This window comes from Leptinotarsa decemlineata, unplaced genomic scaffold (genome assembly GCF_025532065.1).
Source record: "Leptinotarsa decemlineata unplaced genomic scaffold, Ldec_3_MD MMD2_P_RNA_scaffold_11, whole genome shotgun sequence".
NCBI lineage: Eukaryota > Metazoa > Arthropoda > Insecta > Coleoptera > Chrysomelidae > Leptinotarsa > Leptinotarsa decemlineata.
In genome coordinates this window covers 2,397,255-2,411,478 of record NW_027412525.1, presented here as the reverse complement: position 1 = coordinate 2,411,478, position 14,224 = coordinate 2,397,255, and the positions used below count along the sequence as shown (strand labels likewise).

Below are 14,224 nucleotides of genomic sequence, written 5' to 3'. Positions count from 1 at the left end.
TGATGGTGGTTCAAAAACAAATAGTCTAGGATCCGATATTACCCTCATCTGTTGTTTGACGATTAAAAAGATTATGTCGATGAGTTGCCAAAAGTTGAATAATATTGATTTTAATTTAACTTTATTGAATACTAGTTGTTGCCCGCGGCTTCGCCCGTGTAGAATTTGGTAGTTGTAGTACTAATTAGTACTATGTTGCTGTATCGCTGCTGTTCCAATGTTTTGACAGAATTAGAATCAACGAACTTAGGCGTGCGCAGCGTTATAGAACAGTGCTTTCAAAAAATTGTTCTACAGCGCCATCTACTGGCGAGTTACAGAAAAATTGATAGCCTAAAAATCTTCTCTATGAAATATTACTTATACATGTCAAGTTTCATCACGATCGGTTGAGCGACGTAGAAGTTTATCACTTACCAACCAACCACCCAACCAACCAACCAACCAACCAACCAACCAACCAACCAACCAACCAACCAACCAACCAACCAACCAACCAACCAACCAACCAACCAACCAACCAACCAACCAACAAACATCCATTTTTATATATTAGAAAAGCAAATTCCCCACACACAGAAGTATTAGGTTGCATTAGCGAAAATTTTTGTCATATCTATGGTTGCCTAGATTTTAAAAGTTGAGTCTTGAATATAAGCGTGAAGAATGGCAGAGAGAAGTGTTGCCCGAAGCGTTGATTTGTGGGACAGGTATGCGGAGAGTTCTTCCAAAAAAACGTTTTGTCAATTGTTCAAATCAGATTAAATGTTAAAATTTGCATCATTATTTTTTCACTCATACATTAATTTGTCAACGACAATAAAAATCATGAAACAGAAAGGATTTTGTCCCAAAATGTTCATATCCCATGTACATTCGATAGTGTAAGCCCATTCAATACATTGAATAAGGGTGGAAGTCACATTAATTGTTATATAATAGGTAGTACATTTCACACGATTTATCAAAAAAATATTTTATGGAAAAATTTCATACAAGAAACTCATTTTGATTCTGACTCGTCAGAAGTGCCTATCAGAAATTTAAGATTTTTGACACTATTAAAACTCGGCTTACATCTCATAACTTCCCTGTATAGTAGGATCTGGTAAATGTTTTCTGAACAACAACCACTTCCTTCGCTAAGAACACGACGGACATTGAATTCATTTCAGGTACTGCTACTGAACGAATGTGAAACGTTTGCAAGAATTTCCTAATGGAGGAATGCCTGGTATCAACCAGGAAAGTAGTTGTTTTCCGGCAAGTATTTTCTAGTTACTACTAGTGAAGTTGGGAGAGATGAATATTTCGAATTATAATTCGTATACCCTGAGTATACCCTGATTCCCTCAGGGTATACTCAAGTTGTAAAGATGTTGGTTCAGCTAAGAATAACGCTGGCTCTAAAAAGACATTATAGCAAAGAAAATCAGCTAATCTATTATACGGAATGGTGAACATAATTTTTCCCTCAACAGCTACTATAAGCACAGATTCTTCCCAACATTCTTGCAATCTCAGTAACCATGGATGTGACAAATTTTTGTTAGGGTAATTTGATTCTGTTGGGTATTAAAATAATTGAATGAATGATGAGGGTGTATTAGTACTGCTTGCTCATCTGATAAGGCTAAAAAGTAAGTAATCTATGTTTTTCCAAATATTTGTGTCATATTCTTTCAGCTAACGCTTATTTTCTATGAATAGCAAATTGAGGAAGTTTATTCAATGAAATTACTTAGAATGTTCATTATTCAACGGTGTCAACCAGTTAGCAATTCAGTTAGGAAGCCTAGTTATAATTTATCTACGAATATATTATCTGTCGTATAATCTTCGTCATCTTTAAATAACAGATGAGAGTACGTACCTAATTGTTTCATTGGATATAAGACTAACAGTGATTTACCTTTGAAGAGGGAAAAATACGGATCGTGCTTTTGATGTATTTTACTAAATCCATTAGTCGAACTATCACTATCTATATTAAATATATTTGATTTACTTTTGGAAGGTTTTTCTCCTTTACGTTTGTCTTTGCTGCGTTTTCCTTCCGTGTTGGTGAATTGCCTTTTCGCAATACTTTCTAGATGCACCGCAGCTATTGTAAGAGGATTGGTTATGTCAGTACTGGAAGCTGAAAATGTATTGAGTTGTAGGTTCTGTAGATAATTTAGACCTCCGACAACTTTTTTGATAACTCAGATTTTTTTAGTTAAACTGAAATATTCGTCAGTAGATGATTAACGAAAGTGAAGTCAGAATCAAGACCGAGTCATTAAATAGTTGACAGTTGGTCCAAACTAATTGAATTTGTTTCAGTTATTTGGACAAACGGATTATGAGGAACAGCTATAGGAGGAACACATATGTCAGTTGAATAACATGAGTTAACAATAATTTCCATATAGAGTGTGACCAGAAAAGCTGACAGTTTATGGAAATTTTTAATAATATATAGTCTTATTATAAATTTGACTTTGCATTAATTTATGCTTTAATCGACATGAAAATTATAGATGTTCATATGATTTGTTTAACTGCCAAAAAATTAATCATTATAATATATCTCAATATATCGAAAAAAAAAATACAATTTTTGGTCCATTTACGAAATTTCAGTTGCCCAAGATGATTTTAGTTGTTTGACAATTTTTTTTATAGATTGTATGTGCCATGTTGAATGGCAGGCACTACAAAAAATCCAAAAATAGCTATACAAATTTGGTTACACGAGATACAAAAGTTTATTTGTGTATTTGTTTTTACCATTAATTTTTAGAAAATAGTTTGATTGAAAATAATTTCAAATTGAATTGTTTCAACTAGATGAACGTTTCGTGAAGTTGAAGAAAAATTTATTATTCACTTGATGCAGACTTTACTGATGACAGTGTGTTCTCATCTGGCTCAATTATAACGTTATACTTTTAGATATCGCAAAGATAACTATCTTTGCGATTACCTTATACAGGGCCAAAAAATACTTTGTATTACAGGTGACCAAATGTTGATAGTCCTATTTGGGTTTTTTAGCAAAACTTACATTTATTACGATGATATTGTGACGAAAATGTGTCATATTGGCTTTGAGAGATCTTTTTCTGATAACTTTTTTCAATATTATCAAAAATGAACCAACTTCAGAAATGTTTTGAAAAAAACATTGACAGATAATACTAATCACATGCCAGGGTTTAATTTCGAATAAAGATATAAATAAAAACATCCATATAATACGACGGTAATTTTAATTGAGACAATGAAAGTCGTAGGTAGTATCAGAAGTGAATTTCAATAAGAAAAAATATCTTTCCATCAATCACCGTAATATTTTTTTATATACAGGGTGTTTATTAAACATGCGGCAAAAAATTAAGGGACTATTTCTTGGACTATTCTAAGGATATTTTGTCCTTTGATGATTTTTGATATGGCGAATTTTTTCGAAGATACAGGGCGAAAAAAAAATTCGACAATAACAATTTTGGTAATTTTAAAATTATTACCGTAGTCGAAATAAAAGTATAGAGTACTTCACTGGACCTACCAAGTAATAAAAAATCTAACAATTCCGTTGGTGCCTATCAACAACATTCCGATTACTACAAACGGCTGCAGACATTCAATTTGAATAGTATGTCTCGTAGGTTGAAACTGATTGACTTTGTCTATTTGACGTGCATTTTCTGTGTTTTATATTTGAGGTCCCCCATTATGAATGGCTATAGTAACGCAGACATGGCTGACATGCATTTCATTTATGGACTTGCTGATGGCAATTCATTGGAAGCCAGGCGGTAGTACAGAGCACGATTTCCTAATCGTAATGTGCCTAATAGAAAAACATTCCAAAATATATATCAACGACTTCGTGAAACCGGAGCATTGGAGCGAAATGGAGTCCAAGAAGGCAAATACCAGTAAGAACGGTAAAAGTAGAAGAGAATGTGCTGTCCATGATAGAAGATCCAGGTATCTCTACTCGAAAAATTGCAAATACGTTAAATGTAAGTAACGGGACAATTTTGGAACATTCTTAGTGACTATTTGTTGTACCCATACCACATACAATGAGTTCAGGCACTTCTTCTTGCAGATTTTCTTCCACGTTATTGCATTCTGTCAATGGTTTTAGCGCACATTCGTTCAAATCCCTCAACCACTGACGATTATTCTTTTTACCGATGAAGCCAATTTTTCAAGAAATGCCCTAAGGAATTTTCACAATAATCATGTTTGGGCTGACGAAAATCCACATGAGGTGCTTGAAGATCGCTTTCAATATCAGTTCTCGTTAAACTATTGGGTGGGAATTGTAGGTGACTTCCTAATTGGACCGGTATTTCTGCCAGGAAGACTTACCCGCGAGGTATACCGCAACTTTTTGGAACAAACGCTATCTCAGTTTCTGGAGGATGTACCATTGTTTACAAGAAATGCAATGTGGTTTATGCATGATGGTGCACCAGCGCATTTTGGCATATTGGCTCGAGAGTTTTTTAACAGTAACATACGGAGATCGTTGGATTATTTCCTATGGGGCCACCTAAAGTCATAGTGTATACTACTCCAGTGGAAGATGTGTAAGATTTGAGAAATCAAATAATTACTGGGTGTAACGCAATCAGAAACGATCCTGGTGTTTTTGTGTTTTTGAAAGATTTCTGGAGTCGACGAGGAGAAGATTGGATTCTTGCATCCGAGCGGGGGGGGTAGTTATTTTCAACAGTTCTTGTAGATTAAGAAAAATTACATGTCATTTTTGGTAATGAATTGTTATTGTTGAAATTCTTTTTCGCCCCATATCTTGGAAACAAAGCACCCTATTAAAAATCATCAAAGAATGAAATATCCTTAGAATAGTCCAAAAAATAGTCCCTTTTGTCGCATGTTTAATAAGCACACTGCATATCTTCGAATTGATAGGTAAAGTAAATTCAACTCACTAAATGAGCAAATAACAATAATGACTGTGGTTGGAGAGAGAATTGTAAGATAGATGGGCTGCCATTATCATGAAATAAATGAACGGCATAGAAGGAATTAGCGAATGAAAAAACAAAAGTTTCTATTGTTACCAAGATCTGACTTAATTTATTCGAAACAAGGAAAAATGATTATAAACGATATATTGTGCTCTTAGAAGATTATAAAATAAACGATTGGATAATTTGAACAAAAAACTCCTGTAAGTCAATTGTGATATTGCTATGGAGTTTTGAGAGTGAAATGACATGACAGTCATTTTCAGTTTTGGGGATATCATTCTAATGTGAATGAATTGGATTTGATACTTGAATATCACTTTGCTTTCCTAAATGATATTGGCGCACTGAAATTCAATTTTATGAGGAGGTTCCTTCAAAAATTGATTTCATGAATAATATGATCAATATTACATTACAGAAAGATGAATCCTCTCGATATGGAGTTACTGATGAATAACATTTTGAGAATTAAGAATGTCACACATATTTCAAGTGGGAGAAGCACATTGACGAGCGGTTGAGAAAACGCAGATTTGAAGACAGGAGACGATATGTCATCTCAACTAATTTCATGAGTCTCATACTTTTTCACAACATCTTTCGAGTTGCCTAAAACTTGGGTACTGAGTACTTCTTAGGAAGTTTTCAATATTTTTTTCAAAGCTAAGGAAAGCCAAGGATCTCACTTTTTTTTTGTGATATCAAAATTTTAAAGTGTTGGAGCTATTGCAGTATTGTCTAAGCGAAATAGAAAAAAGCGTGGATTGAACAAAGAAAATTTCACAGTGGTTGCGAAAAATCCATTCGGTTTAAGCGTATGGTAAATCTTGGAGATTTAAACGAATCAAATATAATCAATTCAATATGAAAGAGACTGGAAAGGATGGAGTAAGTTGGTAGTTTTGAAGATTACGAATGAAGTAATTACTAGCTAAGACATTTTGTCAGTAACGACCGGAAGATACTAGATCCCAGGTTGACCTGGTACCAACGTCTAGAAAGAGTTAAAAGAAAGTCGGAGGTAGTACTGGTGCTGACTAGATGCATCTACGGAAATACATCAAACCAGATATGATATATTGGCTCTACACCATGGTGATTAAACCCATGACACCATATGCATCTATAGTCTGATGGCCAAAGATGAAACAAACGACCACTACTAACAAATTGACCAGAGTGCAAAGACTTGCATGTTTGGGAATGATAAGAGAAATCAAACCTACTCCTATAGCTGCATTGGAGACTTTCGAACCTTTCTCATTTACATCTAGTAATAACGAAGGAAGCAAGGTTGGGAAAATTCAGAGTTAAAAACTGGCAGAGTTACATGCGATCGGGCAAAAGAGAATATTTGGAATATGTGGAGGAGAGAATAAACATGTTCTCAGAGCACATGTCAATCGAAACACATGTTTGACACAAACTTCGCGGGTAAAGTCTCAAACCGTGAAGAGTAGAGAATGAACAGTCATCCTGAGAACACGCTCGGCAGGAAGGTCTGGTACACAGACGAGTCAAAACCGAACATTGAATGGGAGCTAGAATTTGTGCGGAGAAATCTTCCTTTCCGGTTACTGACTCTGCCAGTACGCATCAGTCTTGCTGGCTAAAATGTATGCAACCTTGCAATGTGCAAGGTACATCAATTTGAGGCCTCCACGAAATAAGCGAAGAACATTTTCACAGACAGACAGGTTGCACTTGGGGTACTGACGAACCTAAAAATGACATCCAGACTGGTCTGGGAATATCACGAAGAACTTTACAGAAAAGGAATATATTGATTATATACTGGGTGCGAGAACAAGCAAGTAATGCAGGAAAGTCGATGAGTGAGCCCGATATGGATCATCAACCCCATATATTGGCCATGAACCAGCTGCGGAGGTACCTCTTTGGTACGGAACTGAATTGAAAAGAGAGTCTATAAAAACATAGCGAGTACTGGGAAAATACTCGGAAACACACACGGTAAAATCTTTATGAAGGAACCGTCCGAGAAGAGAATCGTTTTAATAAAGCAGGAATCGTCTTGGAACAATTGAACGACTACTCACTGGACACAAATAGGGCTGTGAAATGGAGACTTCAACTGCAGGCAATGTAAGGAAGGACAAAAACAGCTCGTCCAGAAAAATATGACATACATCCAGTCAGGGACCTGTACAGAGTGGGCTAAATTGGACACTTTTGAAGGGAAACCCCTGTTTTCAAACTAGATAGATCAAAACTGATGATTGTGTCTGGGTGTCAAATTTTATGATAAACTCAATGGTGAAAACCGCATTTCGATATATATCATTGTTTGTCAGTTACTTTTTTCCTGTCAAAAATTTCTTTTTCCTATGAAAACATTTCCAAAGCACTTTTTTACGTAGAATTCAATGAAGTAAAATAATATTTTAAAATATTTCATAATTATTGGGAATTTTTGGCTTTCTACTACTCCATCTTGATACACATTTATGTCATCGATGACATAAGCAGATCAAGCTTATTCCGTGACATTCAAATACGTAATTCATGAATGAATTGTGTGTATTTTCTATAATGTTATCCAATTTGGTACTGAAGAGCCTTGGGGAAAGTGTCTTAAGGCGAAACATCGATGTATACCAGTGAGGATGACAGTGTTCCATGTAAGTGCAATTTGTTACCATTCATTTAAAGTAGAACTCATGTGAATGATATCTGATTTCTATTCCAGAACGAATGTTTGAAATACAAACTGAGTAGAGAAAAGTGTCTTCTGTATAATTCAGTGTTCATACAGAAGTTGTTTTGAAATAATTTTTTTTCTCTCGTGTAATTCAATGTTTATCTGAAAGTAACTGTTTCAGGAGGAATTTTTTTCAGTTTGTGTCTGAAAGTTACTTCTATGCATGATCTACACATCCATGTATAGAGTTACTTATTTTCAAATTGATTACTTCCTTCCTTTCTTTGGAAGATTCCCTCATCCTTTTTTTTGTATCAAGATGGAGTAGTAGAAAGCCAAAAACTTTCTTTCTCAAAAATTAATCACTCCTAAAAATATATCCCCTTCTATTTTCATGATTATGTTCCCACAGTTTATATTACTAGAAGTACAACAAACTCCAAAATTCAATAATAATATTTGTCATCACTTTTTAACTTACACAATACCTAAAATTTGTAATATTCTACCCCTAAGGATAAAATATATTAAAAATTATAAAAACATTTTCTATAGAATCAAAAAAATGTATCTTCGAAAATTACTCTGAATTTATCAGAATATTAGAACACCAATAGATACACTGCCACTGAATTATTTCCTAATTATCTGTACACAACATTAATTTTATATTAACTAGTATTGCTTTGTAGCATAACACAAGTGTTAATTCACTTAGATGCTATTTTATACATAATTTTTACTTTATGTACTGCAATTACTGTCTTTATATCTGTCTCTTCGTTAACGTTTTATTCTTATTTTCTGGATTTTTGTGTATCAATCGAATAAATAAATATGAAATAAATAAATAAAATAAATATGAAAAACCAATTTTTTCAAATGAGATATCAATGGATATGATGGATAAAACAGAAAGAAATTTTTCAGTAGTAGCTATCAAATGTTGAGAAAGATTTTCACAGCAGTCATTAAAACACATAGTTTCAATAAAACTGATAACAATTCATACTATATTTACTACTAATTAATGAAACTTCAACAATAATAATAAAGAACATCGTATTAAATGTAAGTTTTTCTACAAAATGCAATACTTGGTCACGTGTAATGCAAAGTATGTTCTTCCTTGACTTCTCTGCTCTACAATAAGCTTCGTCTGTCCAAATACAATTTAACGAAAAATCACGCACTTGGCTAAAACTTTCCAGGAATCACTAGCAAAAAGCCATGCGGCGTTCAAAGTCTCCTGGTCTGTATGGCTTGAATTTGTGTTTCTTCAAAATCCTCCCAAAGTTAGTTCTCGGTAGGCCTGTTGATATTTTCAAATTTCGGGTTGACTTTTTGGGATTATTCTTAACAGCTCCTAAAACGACTATTTCATCCAACTCCTTATCTCTATTTGATTCATATAATTTTGGCCTTTTTTATCAAATTGGATACCATCAATTAGGTTGTGTCGCAATCTTGCGAAAATGTCTTTTCTTCTAAAAGGTTGTCTGCTCTTTGGATACCTCTCTGGATACCTCTTGCTTACTGCTTCTGCATGTTCCCCGGTTTGTATGAAATAGACTATCATATCCCATTTTTCATACCAATTGAAGAGTGTCTTTACTGCTTCAATCAAAATTTGACAGCTACCAGTAAAGATTTGCATTTTGTTTTATCGCCGCATCGTCCAAAGCCTACTTCAGCAAAGTGTACTTCTCAAAGTCCACATGAAAAAACCTAAAAGTTTTGTATTTCACAAATGACTCTAGCAAAACCTCAAGTGTGCTACATTTTTGAAATGGTAACTTTAAGTTTTATTGAAATACAAGGTGTAACTGAATAAGTGTAAAACATTTGCGGAGGTGATTCCACACCGAAAAAAAAGTAGGATCTTTCATATAAAGAAACTTCATTGGGGTATCCCTTAAAGGGGGTACATAACATTTGTATAACAAGCACTGAAAAAGTTGCAATATTGAAATCAACCTGACGTTTTGTACTACCAAAAAGATACTTAGCCAGTAATTTATTTGGTTTACCCCATGGTTGTAAGGGGTGGAAAAAGCAACCCCTAAAATTTATTTCTAATGTAACTTTTTGTCTTATTATTTGTTTACCATTAAAAAATTTATTTTCGATAGCCTGTTTCATTCTAAACAAAAAATGTCTCTTGGGTTTTTGCCCAAAATAAATCAGTTCGCAGCAAACAATCATTTTACGAACAACTACAGAGATACATCGTCATAAATGCGAACTGGATTTATTGTTATTTTGTAGTTAGTACCTGCATTAAACAAATAAAGGGTAATAAACAAAACTAATTTATTAATAACAAAACACACAACATATAGAAATCTTAGTAAATGTTCAATATGTCTATCTTCAGATATTACGCATGCGTCTAGACGTCGGCGCATTGAGCCACGTATTCGCTTAAATATTCCTGGAGTCACTCTGATTACCATGCACGCATCGATGATGCGGTTTCCTGTACATCGCGAACAGGAGTACAATAAACCAAATGCTGTAAATGGCCCGAAATAGAGAAATCGAGAGGGTTGAGATCCGGGGATCGAGCGGGCCATTTCTGTGGTCCTCCTCGACCTATCTAGTGATTTACATATGTTTCAGTTAAATGCTGACGTGCTACTTGATTAAATGGGCGGGATCCCCATCATGCATAAAAAACATATCCCTTCTGACGCCCAAAGGAATTTCCTCCAGCAGTACTGGATGCACTTCTCTCTCTTTAAAAATTGAACGTATGCCTCACCATTTAATCGAGTAGGTAGAAAATGAGGCTCAATTAAATCATCCTCAATAACTCCGAGCTACACGTTAAGAGAAAACTGTTCTTGATGGTTAGTTTCGACAATAGCGTGAGGGTTTTCATCAGGCCATATGTGGTAATTATGAAAATTAATAATCTTGTCTCGAGAAAAACTACATTCGTCGGTGAATTCTATCGTCTTCAAAAAGTCACGATTTCTTCTAATCATTTCCAGCATCCAATTGCAAAATTCAAGAGGGTTCGGAAAGTCCCGCGGTAGCAGTGCCTGTACTCGTTGCAGATGGTAAGGGTATAAGAGTTGTTCCTTTAAAATTCGAAATACCGTCATATGATCAACATTTAGCTGGAAAGCATCCTTTCTAGTACTGGTAGTAGGATGTTCTTCAATCAAATTAAGTACTGCTTCCTCAAGCTGTCGTGTTCGTACTTCTAGATGGCGACCACAAACCTGCGTTCTTTTGTCGAATGAACCATATTCTCGTAATCGTTGATGAAGTCGAGCAAATATTCTATGTGAAGGATGCTGCCGTTGAGGATACATTTCAGCATATCTTCTAGAAGCTTCTAACCCATCCTCCTGCGACATACCGTAAACGTAATGCATATCAGCCATTTCCTCATTTGTGTATGCCATTTTAATAAGAAGTGAATTATTAAAGTAACAAATTAAGAACAGAACACCAAAACACAATTAGTATTAATTTGATTTCAAAATTTCACAAACTGACAGGGTCATACCAATTTAATTATCACTATCGCTAATAGCGACCTACTAGATAGATTAGTTTCGTATTTTCGCATTTATGACGATGTATCTCTGTAGTTGTTCCTAAAATAATATTTTGCTGCGAACTGGTTCATTTTGGGCAAAAAACCCAAGAGACATTTTTTGTTTAGAATGAAACAGGCTATCGGAAATACATTTTTAAATGGTAAACAAATAATAAGACAAAAAGTTACATTGGAAATAAATTTTAGGGGTTGCGTTTTCCACCCCTTACAACCATGGTGTAAACCAAATACATTTTTGGCTAAGTGTCTTTTTGGTAGTACAAAACGTCAGGTTAATTTCAATATTGTAACTTTTTTAGTGCTTGTGAAAAAATTGTTATACAAATTTTATGTACCCCTTCTAAGGGGCTGTATCTTAACAAGGGATGCTCCAATGAAATTTCTTTATGTGAAAGATCCGATATTTTTTTTAGATGAAGAATCACCTTCTTGAATGTTTTACACTCATTTAGTTACACCCTGTATACAGGAATATACAAGGTATCTTATTTAAAAAATAGTTTTCCCTCAATATATATTGATATCTCATTTTACAAACAAGTTTTTTACATCATTGAATTCTACATAAAGAAAAAAAGAAATTTTTGACAGGAATAAAGCAACTTTTAGAAAATACAATTTTCGAAAAACATGCTGAAATTCAGAAACGATGATAGATATTGATATGTGGTTATCATCATTGAGTTTGTCATATAATTTGACCCTCAGAGCTATCAGTTTTCTTCAATCTAGTTTGAAAACAGGAGGTTTCCTTTAAAAGTGTCAAATTTGACCCACTCTGTGCAAACTAGTATAGGGCACAAGATTTTTGCAACGGGTATCATGAAAAAGACGTGATAAAAAAAATGCAATAAACCTATGATGCTTCAGTGTTTTCCGGATATTTGGGAGAAATAGACAAGTCAGGCGGCTTCCAAGTGATAAAAAAATGAAAGCTATTTATTATTGGCCAAGTTCGATATTGATTAGTGGAAAAACATTTTCTAAAATTTGATATTTGTCTTATTTGAGTCCACTCTAGCTGTATACTACTTTCAAACAAACCTAAAGAGCTACTTCTCGAAGTTATCCACCCACTTTGTTCACTGGTCGTAGAAGAAGTGGAGCTGCTGTAATATTTCATCTCGGGGTAGAGCCTTTCTTCAAATTTTGCGGTTATGTTCGGCAGTGATTCGGTACCTGACATAATCGGTGGAACGAGCTCTTCAGAGATACAAGAAGTACTACGAACCTTCCTGACACCACTAGAAGTAAAAAGTAAAGCTTTACATTTAGACCCTGTTTCGTTATTTTCGGTAGATAAACTTTCGGTTGAACTGCTGGTTGAACAGATTTCGAAATGTTTACCGTTCGAGACGGTTTTTGATTCTTTCTTTTGATCTGGTATATTCTCACTAACTAATCTACTACCGTTTTCTAAAGATTTTTTGTTATTTATCCTTCTGGTTAACAGCGAGTTGAATTTGTTAATTCCGTTAGATATTTTTTTCTTAGGCGAGAACGATTGTATCGAGTTTGATCTGAATATATTTTGAGTACTTTCTGAAGGCGTTTGGCTTATCGACTTAACTAGAGTTTGATATTGCTCTTTGGCGTTTGATAAATTCTTTATGCTGAACTGTTTGTATTTTTTCTCTGCGATCGCCTTACCCGAATCAAAACACATATCGATATTTATAATGTCGTCAATATGTTTTTTCGACTTTCTAGCAGAATCTAGGGTATTGTAGGTCCTCAATGAACAATTACATACGTTCCCTTTATATTTCGAAGAATCCAAATCGAAGTCGTCTTGCATGAAATATTTTTGATTTCTTATATTGTGTTCACTGGCAACATTTTTCAGCATTGGATTTCTTTTGTATAAATGAGATTTTCCTTTACTCTCGCTACTTATGTTTAATCCTTTTTGGCCTCTAATATTACTAAGGGAATAATGTATGGTATTTTGCGAACACATTTTTAGTTGATCCAAAGACTTGCTATGCCTTGCTGGAATGCTGAAATTCAAAGGATCTACCGGATTATACAGTTCCACGTTTACCAACGTTTTTTCCGAACTTTTCCTGTTATCCCACAATTTGCCGATTCCACAAGAACAGTTCGATTCTTCCAAGTCTATGAGTTTTGAGGACTTAGTCCAGATATCGGTATCTGAAAATGAAAAAAATTATTTTAGAACCATTAATTGGGGCTTCATCAGAAATATATGACAAGTATTGTAAAGTGGCATTGAATCATTTTGTCGTAAAATAGACCATTTTCATTTGTTCCTCTCGATATTGCACATTAGATACTGCCTGAAGATCTAGTGGAGTTAAATACTACCAGTGCATGGTTCTCTTCATCAGAAGAAAGAAATGACTCTTTTTGCTTTCACTGGCATAAAAGGTAGGGATTGACATTACCTCATACAAATACATCATTAGAAATGCAGAAAACCGAAACATAGCTATCTCTCGAAGTTGTTAGGCTTTCGCCACAGCAGTCTATTACATCAGATTATTTTGTCGAGTTTCAGGTCCGTCATGATGAGGAATTTCTTACTGACGTTTCGCTAGAAAACATGGATCGCTTCTTTAGAGGTGCTTTCACCTCAGATGTTGAAAGCGGACTGTTGTGTCCTCGGTAGGAGGTTATATATGTATATTCTGAACAAGATGATGGGGAAATTCGAGTTCTTTGACACATTGGGATGGGCGATCTGGCTAAGATTAAATTCCATATTGGAATGAGCTTTAGTGTTTCTTCTTCACTATTGGAATCATCGGTGTGTTTGTGAATTTCTATCGCTTCCAGTACCAGCCAACTATGACGCTATTAACTCAATTCCTCAAATATGATTTGGTGATCTCCCCCACTAGCGCATGTTCCGCTACTGCTGATTAATCTGTTGGTCCCAATTTGCAATTTCTCTGATGCCTTTTCATCTGAGTACCCATGGACCTCTTTGTTGTTTTTATACAGTGTCTGAAAGCCAAATGGAATAAATTC

At 34.7% G+C, this 14,224-nt stretch overlaps 1 protein-coding gene across 11 annotated transcripts in view; it reads right to left on the bottom strand.

Moving 5' to 3' along the window:
* Nucleotides 1-14,224, bottom strand: part of LOC111515938 (protein FAM135A) — a 72,577-nt gene that overhangs the window by 11,663 nt on the left and 46,690 nt on the right. For 9 of the 11 annotated variants that reach the window (XM_074169483.1, XM_074169471.1, XM_074169448.1 and 6 more), the window contains 2 exons: nt 12,275-13,384; nt 1,913-2,140 (listed from right to left, as the gene is read on the bottom strand). In XM_074169483.1, coding sequence (XP_074025584.1) covers nt 1,913-2,140; nt 12,275-13,384 — 1,338 coding nt within the window. The remainder of the gene's footprint in view (nt 1-1,912; nt 2,141-12,274; nt 13,385-14,224) is intronic. The other 2 variants (XM_074169505.1, XM_074169499.1) reach the window with 2 other exon arrangements.